Source organism: Erithacus rubecula (genome assembly GCF_903797595.1).
Source record: "Erithacus rubecula genome assembly, chromosome: 16".
In the NCBI taxonomy this organism is placed as follows: domain Eukaryota; kingdom Metazoa; phylum Chordata; class Aves; order Passeriformes; family Muscicapidae; genus Erithacus; species Erithacus rubecula.
Genome location: NC_136668.1, coordinates 7,558,593 through 7,576,791, shown reverse-complemented (window position 1 = coordinate 7,576,791; position 18,199 = coordinate 7,558,593). Strand labels below are relative to the sequence as shown.

The 18,199-nt window shown below is 44.8% G+C and overlaps 1 protein-coding gene across 7 annotated transcripts in view; it reads right to left on the bottom strand.

Moving 5' to 3' along the window:
- ACSL6 (acyl-CoA synthetase long chain family member 6) overlaps positions 1-18,199 on the bottom strand; it is a 59,511-nt gene that overhangs the window by 17,400 nt on the left and 23,912 nt on the right. For all 7 annotated transcript variants that reach the window (XM_079319660.1, XM_079319657.1, XM_079319658.1 and 4 more), the window contains exons 2-10: positions 13,190-13,410; positions 11,549-11,663; positions 10,688-10,752; positions 10,176-10,277; positions 9,956-10,055; positions 9,102-9,280; positions 8,233-8,265; positions 7,234-7,285; positions 2,320-2,393 (exon numbers count right to left, since the gene is read on the bottom strand). In XM_079319660.1, coding sequence (XP_079175786.1) covers positions 2,320-2,393; positions 7,234-7,285; positions 8,233-8,265; positions 9,102-9,280; positions 9,956-10,055; positions 10,176-10,277; positions 10,688-10,752; positions 11,549-11,663; positions 13,190-13,384 — 915 coding nt within the window. In that variant the 5' untranslated portion in view covers positions 13,385-13,410. The remainder of the gene's footprint in view (positions 1-2,319; positions 2,394-7,233; positions 7,286-8,232; positions 8,266-9,101; positions 9,281-9,955; positions 10,056-10,175; positions 10,278-10,687; positions 10,753-11,548; positions 11,664-13,189; positions 13,411-18,199) is intronic.

Genomic DNA, 18,199 nt, shown 5'->3' with positions numbered 1-18,199 from the left:
GAATCAGATTGTGTTGGAAAAATAATGATTTAATCTTAGGCTTCAAAAAGCCCAATTACTTCTGTCAGGGCTTCTCATTATTTTAGGCGATTAAAATATGATTTTAAGGGTATTATGACTGTCTCACAGACAAGGGAAAGAGAAGGTTGGACAATTTTTTTTTTTAAGTGGCCAAATTCTTGATTTTGCCAAGTTTTTAACTCTCTTGAAGGCTGGAATAAACAATAGCCTTACCTAACCCATTCCCCAAAAGACAATAACCTTTCCATCTGCATTTTCTAGGGTACAGCTTGTTGTAATATTATGGATTAGAAAAACTGAAAGGTTGGCCACCCAATAATTTGCATCAAGGCCAGTGGTTAGTGGAAAATGGGTATAAAAAATCGATCAGCTCACAGTATTAACAGTTTATACCCACTTGCACCTCCACTGCTCAGAAGGAATCAATAGCCCATGACCTGGAGGCAGACAGAGGAGTTCATCCCTCAGGGAATATTTTACTAAAGTTTAAATCTGGGCTGGTCAGATTTGGGTATGGCCTCCTAACCATCAAAAAGTCAAACATCATTGACCATGTGGGTGTCCTCAGCATCCCATTTCATATTATTGTGTCTCTCAGTCTGAATGAAGCCATTAGGGCCTGCAGATCTATTTATACATTATTTCAATTTGGCTTCATTTTCTGCAAGCACAGTAATGCAAAGCCTTTAATATCAACCACGGGGGTTTTTATTGCTATTGTAAGGGCCCAGACAAAATAATCTGGTTTTAAATCAGACCAAAATTATGCCACTGAATAGCATTTCACAGTTGGCACAGTTGTCCAGTTAAATGTAAAAATGCAAACAGCTTTTCGGTATTTGAGAACAACCTTATAATAAAGCTCTGGACTCAAAAATATGTTTGGTTTGTAAAAATGACTGAACTAAGCAAAACTGCCACAAGAATTTGTAAACAACAAATCCACAGAACTTCTCATCTTATTTCTTTAATTTATACTACTTTCAAGTGTTTAACACTTTGCTCTATTTCATTAATGTGGTCAGACATTATCCAAATCTTGTGGATTAGCTACAGGCATTTACCCTCTGCCAGCAAGGCTCTGGTGACTGGAGATATCATATTTAAATTCATACCAGATTTGGGTCTCAATCTGATACCTTTGAGATTAGTCAGGGTCTCACTGCTGTCCACAAACACTAAATCCATTTTTATGGGCCAGTCTCCTGGAAGATGCCAAGTTCCCTCAGCTCTCAATCAGTGCTCTTCCAAAATAAACATTCCTTCCCTTTGAAGCTCAGGCCTCTCCACACCTCAGCTTTCATTTGTCCCTCTTGCTGCCACTGAAACCACAGAGTGCTCCATGCTGAGGAGCCCTCACTGCAGCACTGGCATTTCATCCTGCATACTGTGGACACACAGTCCTGCAAACATTGGAACATGTGAGTTCAGATGGATTTCTTACATCACATGTCTGAGTTTCTTTACACCAGTGGTTCAGAAATCTCAGAAAATTCAAGGATTAAAGTAATAAGACTGCAGTAATTTCAACATCAACAATAAGACCAGTAAGGGGTATGAGGTAACCAATTGTCCATCCCATGTACATGTAATTACTTTATGAAATTGCCTGTTCACTACCAGAAATTAGATAATTCATATTTGTTCTATATAAGGTGTATAAAATCCTTACTTATGTCACAGTAAACTGATTCTGCTTCCTATATTCTTTCTAAACATGAGTTACATATTGTATGAAACGTATTGTAAAGGCACTTGGCCAGCACTATGCTATGCTCTATTAGAAATATGTATAACAAAAACTAGAATATGCCAGTATATCAATGAAATTAACCATTAACCATTCTTGTAAAAAATATCTATGTTCTTATATATGTATATTTATATACACACACACTTTGTATGCAGAAATTTCAAATAAATGACAACATTTTTGGGCACAATGGGACACAAAGAGCACAAGAGGAGCTTGAAGTCCCCTTCAAGGGCCTGTCACAACTGTACAGGGCTTGTGTGCTCTCCTAATTCTTCCAAAAGAGAATGAATTGGTTTACAAAAGTCAGCATTGCTTCTCAAAAGCTCTAAGTGCCTTACAGAGCCTGGGAGCCAGGGCTGGAAAGAGGATTTAATACCCTCCAGTTCTGCAGATTCAGCCTTGCTCCATTGCCATGGATTTGGCCCTCTGAGCAGGAAAAATGTCATCTTTTATCTGCAAGAGCATACTTCCAGCCTGTGCAGGACCACAGCTTAACCCCCATGCTCTGCACATGGCAGTGTTTTCTAGCTCAGGGTAATCACCTCCGTCACTTTCAAAAAGCCTGAAAAATCCGCCACCACGTTTCCATGGGTCAGCATAGCACCTTTGGGATTTCCTGAAAGGAAACAGAGAGGCAGTTTAAAAGATAAGCCAGAAGGTAACTTTCAAAAATTAAACAAAAAGAAAAAAACAAACCCCAAGAAATGGTTAAAATATTATGTTCACTTGTTCAATTTTAAAACATACGCAATTTTCACCATCATTACTGCGCACTAATATGCATCAAAAACACTGACTGCAATACTCAAAACTTAATAAAATGATACTACAAACATAAATATTTCTCTTGGAGATTCTGGAAAACAGGTTCCAGCAGAAACAGCCCAACAGCAATTTCTGAGAGTGCTCAGATGGAGCCACTCCACGAGCATAGCCATCAGACTTGGCTGGCTGTTCCAGCCTCTCCTGGGAGGATTTATTTCATCCAGATTTTGACTAAGAATGATCTTGAACACCAAGAAACACAGTTTAAAAGGCTGTAATAAGACTGTTTGACTTAGCCAGTACTTTGGATAATATGAGAAATGCAGAAAGCAGTGCAGGCAAAAATTAGGATACAGGAAGATGCTTTGAGACTGCAATTAAGGGAAGTCATGAGTAGTATCAGCAGCAGAGGCATCTTGAAGACAGCCCTAAATCATTAGGGAGCCAGCAAAGCCCCTGTGTTGTGTTCCATAGCTGGGCACATGCCCCTGCAGTATTTCATCCACCACCAGCAGGCACCTCAGCACCATCAATATTTGCCTTTTCACACTCCTTTTTCAGCTGATGGTACACTTCTTGCATTTTCTATCTGTTTGGACACCATAACACAGCATTTGTTGAGGAGAAAATACACAGGCTGGAACCTCCATGGTCACAAAAAGGTGGCATGGAGGGCTCTGCCCATTCTCCTGTCACAGCACTGTCCCTTTTCACTACCCTGCAAGGTTTTACTAGTGAAAAGAAGGTGTAGCACATCTCAAATCAAGACTATGGGGCCAGCCTTTTTCTTTTCAACATGTTTTTAAGCAGTTTGTTTTCATTCAACCACACCACTACAGATAGTTTCTGTTTCTCCATGTGAAGGCAGATCAGAGGAGCTTTACCTGCAGGTGCCCCATGTGTCCCCAGTATAGTGGGCACAAGCAACCTGGCAAAGCTCCTGCAGTTAATGTAACAAAATCATTCTGTCTTCTTCAGATTAGGAAGAGACTGTGGTGCTTTGTGAATATGTTTCAGCACAGGAAAGTATGTTTAATCCTCTTTTTTCAGAACAGTTTGAGGGCTGTGTTGTAGCACAGACATGGGCACACTCAGCACTGAGCCCTTTGCCCTGCCAGCACCACCACCATCACTCCTACTCAACCTCCCAAATAATTAAAGGCAGGCACAAACAGCAATAGCAATTTTTGCATACATTTATTGCAATAGAGCAGGATATTTTTAACACAATATATTATATTGAAAATGCCTATTTGCTGTTCCAAGTGCCTTGAGTAATTCAGTCCCAAACACTTGTAGATGAACATGGTGCACAGGAGGCTGGTTTGGTCTCATCCAAAGCTCAGGGGTGAAGCTGACAGCTTTGCCAGCCTCAGCTGCTCCCATCCTAACATGTTGAACCAGCAGGTTTACAGGTGCCAAATCAGTCTGGCAGATTATTTTCACAGCTGGGTGCACACATGGATCCAGGCTCCAAGAGAAGTCCGTGAGCAGGTGTCAGTGGTACATACACACCACAACTCAAAAATCACTTTTGTTATTGAGTTGTGTCTAGCCAAACACTTGTGCTCAGTCCCTGCAGTTCCAGAAGCAGCTGAGCTCCTGCAGCATCACAAGCTCAGGCACCAGTGGAGAGCATGTGCTCAGTACTGGTTTGGAAACTCAAAACTGTGCCCTCTGGCACACAGGTGGTCCCTGCACCTTGACAAAATCCTTCAGACTTTTTTTGAGGATTTCAAGTGTTCAGTGCCAGGCTGGGTGGGGCTTGCAGCAAACCAGTCTGGGTGAAAGTGTCCCTTGCTGTGGCTGGGAATTGGAATTAGATATACTTTAAAGGTCTCTTCCAAGCCAAACTACTCCATGATTCTATGAGATTTCTCAGATGTTTGACTCACTCACTCCACCTCTGACTTGAATGCAGATTCAGTGTCTCTGCCATGCCTGGAAGCAGTGTTAACATTCTGATTCCTTCCTCTGCATCTCATGCAGGCTGGAGAGGCTGCAGTGGTGATGGTGTCTAAACAGAGCAGCAGTGTTGGAGTCTGGAGAGCCTCCATCAGGAGAAATGCAGAACAAACCATGCTGTTATGGGACAGCTGCAGCTTTTTTGTATTGGGAGATTCCTGTAGACTTTGACCTTCCTTAGTAGTTCTAAGAGTTAACCTAGCTGAATTGGTGTCTCTTTCTATGAGCCTTTCCCAGAATTACCACTCTGAGAGAAGAAGGTTGGCATAGATGCTACTTTTCTATTTAAAAAATCAATGTCATTTCTGTAAGGCTGTTCTTGTTTGAATTTCCTGACAAAGACAAACCCAGTGAGTATCCTGATACAGAATGGATACCTTGCAATCCATTAATAGCCCAGAAATGTCAATTCCTCCTTATCTTGGTGCCAGGCTTGTTTGACAGTTCTTATAAACAGCAGTAGAACCTTTAAAAGAATAGAAGAACATTTTCCACATTGCCAAATGGGTCTTTCAAGTGCTCCAGCACTAATCTCATGGTGTGATCCATCAGCATTCTGGGATGCAAGCACTTTCCTCCCCTGAGGAGTTCTGGCAAAAAGGAACATGTACTACCAGGCTGGGAGAAATCACTGGGAAGCAACTTTTGTCCTCCTGGCTACCAGTGGATCCTTGAGGGAATGAAAGTTGATTTCTCTGGAGTAGCCAACATGAAAAATTGTATCCTGACAGTTTGGAGATATCTTTGTGCCTTTAGCCTGTTTCCAAGTGCTGATGGCTTCTTGGCACAACCATGGAAATTGGTCTTGTCATCCAAGATCATCAATCTCAGCCTCTCTTTTCACCTTGGGAAGGCATTGGGACATCTGGTCCTATCAAAGAAAAGCAAGTGTTAAAGTCTGCTTCTGGGGAATTCTTTCCAATTCTACAATTTTCACATGACAAATTCTACAGCAAAGATTTTTTTCACACCATACAAAAATATTTACAGCCCTTTGGAATTGGAAAAGCCCTAGAGAACATGTCTTTTGGAAGTAAATTCTCAATTTAGTCACTAAAAATCACATGGACTGTATAAAACTCTTACATCAAAGCACAATGTAGAAAACAGACCAGAGTGTTGAGGAAACCTCTAGAAAAGGAAGAGAGTGGTGTGCAAAGTCCTGCAGCAGCAGAGAATGGGTTCATGCATTACAAAGTGTTGTTATGAGAGGGTTAAGTTTGAGATGATTTGCAAAATTGGAAATCTCTGGTTTGGATGGGAAAAGGACAATTAACTTCCTGGTTGTCCTACTTCTGTAATTCTGGGCATGTTTCTAAGAAAAGCACAAAATCAGAAACTGGTACATGATTGCATCTGGAAATTAAAAAACAAAAGAAAAAAAACCAAAGGAAACCTTCTCTATGCAGAATTTCTTATTTAGAAATAGAAATATCAATAATAACATGACTTGAAAAAATAGTTACTCTGCACTTGAGCATCCACATAAACACACTGTGCCTGCTGTATTCATGGCACAGCTCCTTCCATTTCCTACTGCTGCCATTTGTGCCTGGCCAGTTTGTACTCACTCTCTACATGGCTGTGATGTTCACATCCAGCACTGAATTCATTCTTTCCCATTAAGGAGTGCCCAATCACAGGCTTCTTTTCTTTCCCTCAGTGCTCTGCCCTGGGCAGCCTGAAGTGCTGATCTCAAAACTAAGGACCATGCATGAAGGTAAAATACCCAAACCCTTTTAATACATCTTGAGCTTTTATTTGGAGTTGATAAAGCAGTTGCTTACCTGGTCTGAAGCACAGGTCTTTTCTAGGAGGTGGAGGATGAAGGTGTTCCCTCGTGTTCAGCCTGACCTGCCATCTGAGAAGCACCAGCAGCTCCCAACATCTTCTCCTGAGACCAAACTGAGGATGCTGTGGTGTAGGACCGAGCATTGGGCAATCCCAAGAGTGCAGGTGGATCTGGAAGAGCTGCTCCAGCAGTCCCTGGAGCATAATTCTTTTCCACAGGCAAGTAAAAGCAGTTTCCCAAGTAGTGATGCTTTGTGCATCTCCCCATACAGATTTCAGGGAGTTGTTACAAAGGCTGAGTTCTCAAGAGTAGGAAATTCCTGCAAGCTGATGAAGACCAGGGTCTGGAGAGAGGAGAAAGCACTGCCTCTGCTAAGAACAGGCAGGAAAATGATGCTGCTCCTCTCTCCAAGAAGAAGAGGCCAGCAGCACACAAGTACCAGCACCATGGGTGCCCAGGCTCATCCTGAACCTCCCCAGAACTTGGTGCCATGAGCAACACACAAGAAGAAGAGACAGGTGACAAGGACCTTGGTGAGGCTGAAGACATCAATGTGCTTAAGATACAGAGAATGAAAAGCTGTGGAACCACATTTTAGGATTTTGGGCGTTGGTTTTTTTTTAAACATTTGCAAAAGATAAAAACCAATCAACCAAGCGCTTCACAACTACACAGCAAAATGGGAAGCAGACACATAGGTGGATTTTCAGACAACTGGAAAATCATACTGGCAAAGTGTATGTTACAGAATTCAGTTGAAAAATAAATATATTGTTATTTTTAATTTGCAAACTACAGAAGTATATAATCTATATACGGCCTAGAAGTATAATTGCCATATCAGTATAACAGCAAGTTTGCATGTATTAAGGTGGGATTAATAATTAATTTCATAAGATATTGTAACATTTCAAGATTTAAATGCCTCTTTTACCTGTAGTGCCACTAGTAAAACAAACAATCGAAAGATCTTCAGGTCGAGGAGGCTAGAAATACAAAAGAAGATTAAGAAAATCACATCAGTCAAATGCAGACATGTCAGTGGTAGAAACCTAAAGATCAAACCAATTATGTTTTTGCCCTGAAATAAAAAGCTATAATTGCCCTCAGCATATATAACCAGTTTTCTTCAGTAGGTGCAGACTCTATTCCTCCATTTATGCTGTGTTCCAGCTGCACTAAGGACATGCTTTAGTGTTCATCTTACAGTTGGCATTTTCCAAGCCACCACCTATATCTGTAGATGGGTGGGGAAACTTAAGATAATTCATCAATTTCCAGATCAATTCTGGAAAGAACTCCACAACAGGGGACAAGATTTCAAAGCTGCTGATTGTTCCCATTCCCAGCAGCATCTCTGTATTCTCACCACCACTCCATACGTGCAATATTTTGGGTCATGAATGACTAAATAAACAGCTTGAATGTCAGAAGCTGCTTTTGAGTGTACAAATATGAGCAGCCAGTGAAAAATATCACAGCAGTTTTTCCAAAATATCCCATATAAATACTGCCAAGTAGTGTTTCTGAACTATAGGAGCCCCAGCAGAAAGTGAAGGGTACATTGACATTCCCCCAGTGCCACCAGGGTAAGGCAGTGGAATAGGGTAGCTTAACAATTGCATGTAATTACTGTCCCATTAATATGTTCATAGCAGGATATGCTATCTCAATTAAGTGTTTCAGGTGCAGGGAATAAAGCAAATACTATACATTGTTCCCTATGGGGGTGATGAAGCCCTGGCACAGGTTGCCCAGAGAAGCTGTGGCTGTTCCATCCCTGAAAATGCTCAAGGCCAGACTGAACAAGACTTGGAGCAACTAAGTACCCATGGAAGGTGTCCCTGCCCATGACAGGGGGTTGGAATGAGATGAGCTTTAAGGTCCCTTCTGCTGCAGCTGTAAGTAGGAAAAGCAACATGCCAACACTCACCACAGGCACATGTCGACTCTCACGGCCACAGTCCTGGAAGAGATTAAAGTAACAAAAGTGATTTCTACTTTAATTCCTGCAGTGTAACTCACTTGCTAATAAGGGAGTGTGAGCTAAAGCAGAAAAATTCCTAGCTGGCACTGTGGCCATGTTCATTATCCTGAGTTTTTTGCTCTAACTGCAGTGCATTCCCTGGATTTCAAGCAGTGTTTGGGTTGGCTGAGCTGCATCCAGGGTGTTTCAAACAAGTGTGAGGCTGTAGGATTACATGTAGTGTGTGGGAGGGTCTGTAGTGACACAGACTCCCCAGGCAGGTGCAAAGGAGAGCTGCTTTATTGCAAAAACCAGGCCTTTTAAAGCAGTTAGCCCATTAGCAGTTACAGAGTTTTAATGCATAACAAACATAATTCAGTCAGCCACCATACACCACGATGTGACCACGCCATAGTTATATAACTTGTTTTCCTACCTCTAATTCTAACTCAGCTGAGTCTCTTTCCCACAGTCCTTTTCTACTTAGCCAAAGTAACAGGTGTGAGCCTTGATTTTATAAGGCCTTCCTTTTGTAAAGTTTTACTTATTGGTCACAGTGTAGGAGGACAGTGTCTCAAATAACAACCCCCTTGCCATGCTTAAATAGCAGCTGATAGCGTATTTGAGGATAAAGAATTGAAATGTTGGGTCTGCTATTCCATAAGGAATAACACCAAGAGGCAAGTGCACCAAGCATCAGTATTATCACTGACAAGCTGCTCTTTTGTGCTCTCCAGACACTGAACCTGGCATGAAATTCACAAGGCCCTGTACATGGTACTGTCTTTTTACAGATAGTACAAAAAACAGTAAAAGGAGAGGGAGAGCAAACTCACCTCCACCTCCTGCATGGTCTGGATGCAAACCCCACAGCGCTTCCCTCTCTCTGTCAAATCCTTCTCAAATGGGTCCATCAGGATGATAGATCTCAGGCCTGGTGTTTCTCTCCTCTCCACATGGTCAAGGAGTATCCTGGCTTTTTCAGGCTTGTCACAAATGACCGTGGAAATGTCAGCTGCAAGAAAAACAGCCAAACAAACTGTTTGCAGTAAATCTTTTTTAATGGCTTTTTTGGCTCATAGCTAACACTGTATCAGTTCTGATAGTAACTCCAGGCTACACCAGAAATCCCAGCACACACATGCTTCTCTGGAAAAATGAGGAAAAAACACTCTCTTAGCTACCCTAAATCAATGCCAAAGCTGTAGCTGACATTTACAATTATTCTGGGATTCAGTTCAAAATATTAAAATTGGTCCCCACATGGATAAAAAGATCTAGGAGGCAAAATATCAAGCAGCACAAGAGTGGGTGGCTATAGAGAAATTCACACATCCAGAGCAGCCCTTATCCATGGCTATGCACAGCTGGGCATGTGGAAAATGTAACAGAGGCAGCACAGGGACACATGGCTCCTCAGGAACCTCTCTAAGTGAATTCAAGACACTCAACAAGTATAATCACAATGTCCCATCCCTGGAAGTGTTCATGGCCAGGCTGGATGAGGCTTGGAGCAAACTGATCTAGTGAAATGTGTCCCTGCCAATGAGAGGAGCTGGAAACAGATGAGCTTTAAGGTCCCTTCCAACCCAAACCATTCTAAGATTCTATGATCATCAGTCCTTTAGAAGCAGAAAATGAACCATTCTGAGCAACAAAAGTGAGAAAATCGCACCAGTTTAGATTTTACCTGTGTTGACAATGTACCGAATGGCTCCAGGACCTAAGGTGTCATACAGGGGAACCACCACCATGGAATAGGTGTAGCAGGCCAGCTCAGAGATGATCCACTGCAGGAGAACATGGAAGCACAAAGGTGAGAAGGGCCCATGAGAGTAGATATAACTTGAGAACAAGCTGACAGGCCAGGAACATTATTAATACAATATCAAGCTGGACATAAATCTCACCTCTGGGCGGTTTTGAGCAAAGACTCCAATGAACTGCTTTGTGCATGGCTTGCAGCCCTGCTGCAAAAGGCCTGAACCCAGAGCTTCTGCTCTTTCAGCCACCTGGAATTTGGAGAGGGAAAAATACATTGAAATAAAAGAGGAAAATAAATCATACCAAATTAAGCAAATACTTAGAGAGAGACTCTAAGAGAGGCTCTCAAATTATTGCATTTCCCACCTAATAGTCTAATTTTTATGTTATCATGAAGCATCATTAGCTGACTAGCAGCTGATGAGGTCAGTGTTGCCCCATGGCTCCACAGTGCCTCAGTGCTGCTTTAGGAGTGGGCTCATGGCATGGAGCCAGCCCCTGAAAGTGAAAGCTGACACACCCATGTAACACCTGGATGTGCCCAGGTGGGGACACCAAGAAGCATCACACAGTGCATGAGCAACTCCAGGCACCCCAATGCCCCTTCTTTTGCTGGGCAGGGGAAGAGGATGCACAGTGAGTGTCACCTCAAGCTCACCTCCTTGTAGGACAGCCACTGGTAGGGCTGCTTGGGCTTCCTGAACCCAAGGCAGGGACCATTCTCTGAAAGACACAAGCAGAGAATGAATTATGTGGGGGGCAGTGCCAGAAATTAACACAAGGCCCATGATGTGGGGGAGCACTCCAGGAGTAAATCTACAGTTATTGGGTTGGTTCTCACAGCAATCTCCAGCAAATTACACACACAAGTGCATTTGATGGGAACAAACTGCTGGGATCCCCAAAAAGGCTTCAGTCCTCCCACTGGCAGCAACAGCTTGCTCCAGACAACCTCATTAAAAGACAATTTTCCAAAGGTCACATGAGCATTAGTGTCTGATAAAGGCACTCATCCCAAATACCAGCTCCCACTGCCTGTGCTGCCTTTTAATTAGAAAAGGTGAAAAGTACTATATTTAGTCCAGCCTGCTCTGGAGGAAGGTAAAACAACACACAGCAGTGTGTGACCACATGAAAATTTGAAGAGTTTGAATGATTTGCTAATGGTACCTACTTACAGAAATCCCTTTCTCCATACACCTACCGAGTCCTTCATTTACCCCTCTCTTGTGGGGCAGAATATGTGCAGTTCCACTGGGGTTTTTTATGGCACCAAAAATAATAATCTGACCATGACGTTGTATCCAGTGAGGCAGGACACCATAAACAGCAGACACAGAAATAGTTATGATAGAGCAGGGAAGAGTCATCATGGCTTTTTGGGGTGGGAAGTGATGCCTCTCAAGTGTGTGAAAGCTCTGTGACCGTACCATTGACCATGGGGTAAGAACACCTGCATGGCCTGGTCCCCACCTCTCCCAGTTTCTGCTCTGAGGCCTCCTCACCACTGTGCTCTCACCAGAGATGCTGAATCCCCTCCTGAAGACCTCGTACATGGTCCTGGCATCATCGTAGTAGTGCGTCAGCAGCTGTGGGCTGTCCCCAATCACCGAGCGGCGCGCCCCGGCCAGGCCCTGGGTGGCAGGAGGGGACACGAGATGACATCAGCACAGCTCAAGGGGTGGGAGATGGGACAACCCCCACCACAAAGCAGCACTCTCCCCAAATGCCAGCAAGACCTCTGTGACCATCACCTGCCCCAAAACCCTGAGGGAAGTGAGGGATATGGGGAGCCCTCTGGTCACAGAGGAGCACCTGACCCACATCATGGGCACTGAGATCACTGATAGTTCCCTAGGGAATTTAGTATCTGGAAGTAATGGAGTGGGGATGTGCTGGGGGATGCAAGTGCTCTGGGCTTCACAGGTCTACAGGTCTAGCATCATGAGAACCTCCACAGGGACATCCAGGCCAACAAGAAATACAGACTAAGGCAGAGGCCAACTCTTAGTGCCATGAGCTTGACAGAGGTGTTCTAGGAGTGGGCAACCAGGGTGAGAATGATCAAACCAGGAGTGCGCTTGGAGCCAGAAAAAAGTCTAACTAAAGCCCTAAGTACTGGGAAACAACAGCTTGAAAAATGTAAATTCCTCCCACTCTTTCAAAAAGCTGGAATTAAAGACAAAGAGGGAGGGAACATCATAATAGGCTTTAAAAATTCTCATCTTATTTTCAGATATTAAAATAAGCTGAGACAATACTCAGAAACATTTCTGTTCTTTACAACAGAGCTGCATCCTTAAGTGTTTTGCAACCATAACAATTAGTAAATCCTCAGCCTCTAAGTATGAATTCAGGTTTACTTTTTCTTACTATTAACAAGTTTGCAGCACCAAACTCAGCAATGGGCACACGTGAAGAATGCCATATGATCTGGTCTCAACAGCTGTTGCCTTTCAGTTATTTCTCCCATGCAATGGCAGTGCCTCTAATTTTTGGCCATGGATGGTTAAACAAAGCCAAGACCAACATTTTACTGAGAATCTAAGAGAATAACATGCTGTATTCTAGTTTGTCATTTACAGAAAAAGGTGAATTAAGGGGTGAAGTGACCCCTGGCACACTGCATTATATGGTTGATTTCAGGGTGAGGTTGGGCAACTACTGAAACAACAACAGAAAAGCTTTCCTGGCATTCCCTGTGAGCACAGATCAGTAAAAACACGTCCAGAGGAGGCCATGAAGGTGATTAGAGGGATGGGACACCTACCCTATGAGGAAATGCTGAGAGAGTTTGGATTGTTCAGCCTGAAGAAAAGGCCCCAGGGAGACCTTAATAAAGGGGGACTACAAGAGAGGACTGTTTACAAGGGCACATAGCAACAAAACAAGAGGTTGTGGCTTTACACTGAAATAAAATAGGTTTAAATTAAATGTTGGGAAGAAATTCTCCCCTGTGAGGGTGACGGGAAGCTGTGGGTGCCCTGTCCCTGCAAGTGTTAAAGGCCAGGCTGGATGGGGCTCGGAGCAGCCTGGGACAGTGCCCACGGCAGGAGGCTGGAATGAGATGATCTTTAAGTTCCCCTGCAACCCAAACCGCTCCGTGACTTTCAGGCACGCCAGTCCTGGGGAAAGCCAGCTGGGGCTGCCCTGGCCTCACCTCGACTTCCTGTGACTGCATGCACAGGTCGCAGGGCGGCTTCACGGCCCTGGGCCGGCTGGCGAGCCAGTAGGCGACGACGGCCGCCAAGGCGCCGATGCCCACCAGCGCCGTGGCCGGCAGGTTGCGGAAGAACTGGCTGAGCTCATCGAACTCGGGGAGCCGCAGGCTCCGCAGGATCTCCTGAGCCTGCATCTTCTCCACCAGCGAAACGGCCAACTCTGCAAGAGCCACAGGGATGGGTCAGGTCAGGCTGCACAGGGCAGAGGCAGCGCAGGGCCCTGCTTTGCCTCATCAGCCATCGCACACACTCTGCTCTGCTGAGCCAACAGCCACCCTAACTGAGAAAAACAGCATCCATGGAAGGGGTAGAAGAAAAGAGGAAGCATCCACAGCAGAGTGAGCAGGAGCAGGCAGCTCGTTCCCTAAGGACAACTGAGCACCAGTGTACAGGATGTGATGCAGCTGCAGTTATCTGGAGTGAGAGATGCTAGGACAAGCTCTGGGATCCAGCTATGATCCCTCAGGGCTGACAGAAACTTTCTCTGCCTTCCCTGAGCAGCAGTACACAGACAGTTGTGCTGGGCTCGAAGAGTAGGAGCTGCTCCTAGGAAAGGCAAGGTCACACTGCAGATCAGGTATTGATCTAGACTTGCCTTGCTTTTCCCTTTTGCACATAGAGGAGCCAGGCAGGTGGCTCACTGAGTGAGAGGTCAAGCTATCCTCAGGGGGCTCATGTTTGGGTGTTGAGTACACAAGCAGCATTTTAAATAACTCCCGTTTACAGTGACAGCCCGTATCAACTCCTCGCTGGGAAATCTCCAGTATCAGCCAGCCCTCTGAGGGATGAGCCAAGCAGGTGCTGCCCAGGGGGAATCCAAACAGTTAAGGTTTCCCACAGCTCTATTTATGACTTTACAAGAGTCAAGGTCTTAAAAAAGTTTTTCAGCCACATGAGTCCAGGCATCCCCTTCCCTCTTGCCCTCTGGCCTTGCTCCAGCTTGTGGAACATGGCTTCACTTCCATGGGGAGGCCAGGACTTCCCACACAACAGCACCACTAACATAAACCTGCTTTTTTCTTCCTGGCTGCACTATCCTGAAGTCCTGAGGGTCAGGATTATCCTCCAGTAGCCTTCTCCTGTGTTTGTGCCAAGTGAACATTGATTGGGGTTGGCACAGGCAAAGGGGCACCCCCTGCACAAGGCTCTGGAGAAGGTTTATAAGTTTGCACAAGAAAAAAGCCAACATAATAAACCATTAACCTCACTTACTTTTGTGTTATGAAATAGTGAGGACAGCAGCTAGGGTACAGTGACACAGAGCCCATGTTCAGGGTCATCTATCTCCCCCTGAGAGCTCTGGCCCAAATGTCCCTCTTGCCCCTTGCTGCTCCCTGATGCTGGCCCAACATCCCACAGTCAGCTCTGCTCCCAGAGAACCCCAACTGTGCAAACCCTCTAGGACTGCTACCAGCCTCTTCAAGAATGGTTGAACCCCTCCAATAATCACATCCAGATGATGTTACTAGGAAATACCCACACAGGAGGCAATCTTCTCCTGAGATTGAACACCTTTTCAGAAATCTCACATGTGATAAAACACTGACTACGTGACTGCAATGATGTTAGGATGAACTGTGAGGGTGGTGAGCCACTGTCACAGGTTGCCCAGAGAAGCTGTGGATGCCTCATCCCTGCAAGTGTTCAAGGCTGGATGGAGCTTGAAGAAATCTGGTATAATGAAAAGAGTCCGTGGTCATGGCAGGGCAGTTGGAACTGAATGAGCTTTAGGGTCCCTTTCAAACCAAACCATTCTGGGATAAAATGATTCTATGAACTGAGACAGAGTGCTGATTTCTCCCCTCAATATTTCTCAACACCAGACTATGAAAGCAGCCTGACAAACACACTTACTACAAAAACTGGGAGAGCTTAGCAAGGGAGCTATTAATTTACCAATGAATTGCCTATTTGTACAAAAGCATTCCAGCAAGTCCCAATTAAGACTGTCTGCTCCCAGAAACAACCTGTCCTGCCAAAAGCAACCACCCAGTTTGCTGGTTAAACTGAAATCCTGGGAATTACTCCCCCAACAGCAGCCTGTAAGTGCTGTTTTGTATCCATCCCTGCAGTTAAGTTGAAAATGGAAAGCCTGTGGGAACAGCACTGCCATGGGGGGATGGCTACAGCCATATGCTTCTGTTCTGCTTCTGCCCTGCTCAGCTGCCTTTACATCTGTCTGGGTTGAGGGCATCCACACACATCTAGAGCTCATAGCAGCAACAGAAGGATCATGACAGTCAGGGCTGCAATTTCTGTTCACATTCAAGTTTGGCACTGCAGAGTTCATACAAGTTGCCTTTTGCAATAGTTAATCCTAGGTTTTGCATGCCAAAGTGATTCATGATGAGTCCATACTTGATCTGCTCGGAGCAGCCAACCTGCCCTGGGATGGTGCCCAGGAAAGGGGCCCAGGTGTGTGTTGGGATGATCAGAGAGAACTGCCTCACCCCCTCTCTATACCTACAGAAAGAGGGGCCAGGGCTGCCTGGATCACAGCCTCCTCTGACGAGTCAAGACAAGCATGGTCACATGCTCTGGGAGTACATTTCTTATGTGATCAGGAAAATAAATAATAGTACAGCACACTTGGGTTGGGTTACCCATCAGCAAGGCAGCGTTGCACTCCAGAGCACACAGCAAGCAGCTGCTGCTGTCACCTCAGGCCCAGGATCAGCAGCAGGATACTCTCTACACCCCTTCTCTATATTTCTGTTACCTTTGTGCCCCATTTCTGGTACCTCCTGGCCCCACTTGGGTCGCCCAAAGTGGATCTACCAGCCTCCTACAGTTCATGTTCCTCACAAGCAAGCAGCCCTGGGTGCCAGCAAGCAGAGCACAGCACTCATGCATGTGCTACAGGGAAACACTGACATTTCCATTTATTCCTAATAGCACTTCACATCATCCAACTTCTAAAACATTCCCATGGCAAAGAAAAGAGAAACAAATATGCAAAGAAGGACAGAAAAAAAGTGGTGGGTAGGTAGGAAGGCAGGCAGGAGAGCTGGAGAAGTGCCAAGAGAGCACTGCCATGAGTAAGAGCTGCAGATGCCTGGCACAGGGGAACTTCCCAGCCTGGGTCCAGGCTGAGCAGGGCTCCTGCAGCCTTGGGGCAGCCAGAGGGACACTGGCTCCAGGTCACCTACCAGCCTGTGTTCACAGCAATCACCCCCACAACAGGGCTTATTTATTTCTTTTGGTAACAAACAGCTCTCTTGTACCATTTAGTTTTCATCCTTTTCTACGGGAAGTGATTCTGTAACTCCAGTCAATGGAGTTCAGTGACATAAGCCAGCATGGGAACAGCCTCAGACTTCTGAGCAATTAAAATTTTACAGATCCTTTATGGCCACACAATCACATCCCTCCTACCATTCCACCAGTGCCTGTTTGGGAAGACCAACCCCTATTGGGGCATCCATATCCTCCTGCCCCCCTGCATTCAGAGTGGGAGGGGGAAGAGGCTGGTGATTCATTTTATCATGGAAAATGGGCAAAGCATCCCGTCACCATCCCATTCAAGCCCCCAAAAAAGGCTATTTACAGCACAGACTTCACAGCACAAAACCAACCCAGCTTTTCAATATGTCTGAGAGAATTAGCTTCTTGCAGTGGGGAACTACCAAGCAGAACCAGAGGCAGGCAATGGCTCAGAGCCCACACACCCTCCACTTCTCTCGGAGCAAGCTGGAACATCCCGTCAGCCTGCAGTCACCATGGATCCATGTCCTTGGCTACAGCACTGCCTGCTCACTCATTTCACTGAGGAAACAGAATTTACAGGATCTAAAACATCTCAATCTGGACAGGCAGATTTAGAGGGATTTCACTCCAGTGAAACACTGCAAACTTTTTTAATTATTTTCTCACATTCGGTTCTGCAGAGCCCAGACCCTGAGGTTTATAGTTGCTTTCCTGAAATGGGGTCAGCAACAGAAGATTTACATAAAGAAGCATCCAGCAAAACTTGGAACACTCTCCCTCACCTTCCTGTGCAGAACAAAAATGTGCCTAGTGCTCTGTACAGAGGGCTCAGGGGCCTTTGCAATAGGCATTCAAATCACAAATGGCATCAAATTATGGCTATGTCACTACAAGAGAGTTTTCATTTGCCAAGGGGAAAGGGAGCACCAGCATTCCCAGGGACACATAAAGCTATTAGTCAGACTGCATCACTGGAAACCATTTGTTTATTTAAATGAAAGCTGTTGCAATAATTAATATCTTTATGAAAACAAGCACAGAGGCTGCCACAGCCATACAAGGCAGAGGCATTTGGGGATGTTGTGTATTGCTTGCAGAGTACAATCATTCTTATTTTTCCTTTTTCCTCAAACTCCATGTAGGCATGCAGTGGGACATCAACCCTGGGAGAAGACTGTCATTAAATGAAGCTCTGACCTCCAATTTGGCCAGGAAGCTCCTGGGACACCACAGGATTCCTAATCACTGCTGTAATTAAAACCAGAGAGGTGATGCCAAGTCAGCCTCTGTTCTGCAGCTCCACAAGTTTTCCCAGTGTGGGCACAGAGGAGGAGAAGCTGGGTGAGCCTTCAGTTATCCTGAAACCAGTGTGGGTTGGGACACTGATCATTCTGCAGCAGGCTGAGTTCACATTTCCCTAGATTTTAGGAGTACAAGTGATGTAATGATATCTCCTACTACAGACTGTGAAGTGCCTCAGCCACAAATGCAATACCCAGTTTAATACAAACCTGCAGATTTATTCTCATTTGTTTTATTTAAACAGGAAAATTTGGAAAACTCATGGCACTTGGCCACCTTGCTATTTTCAACTAGAGATCAGGTCAATTTCTTCTGTTCTAATGATTTCACACTCTAGTGTTTATGGAAATGGCAATGCCACACTTTACAGCAGGATAAAGCCAGTGTTAATTACAGAGAGAAAATGCCATTATGTATTTGTTGGGCATTGCATTACAGAG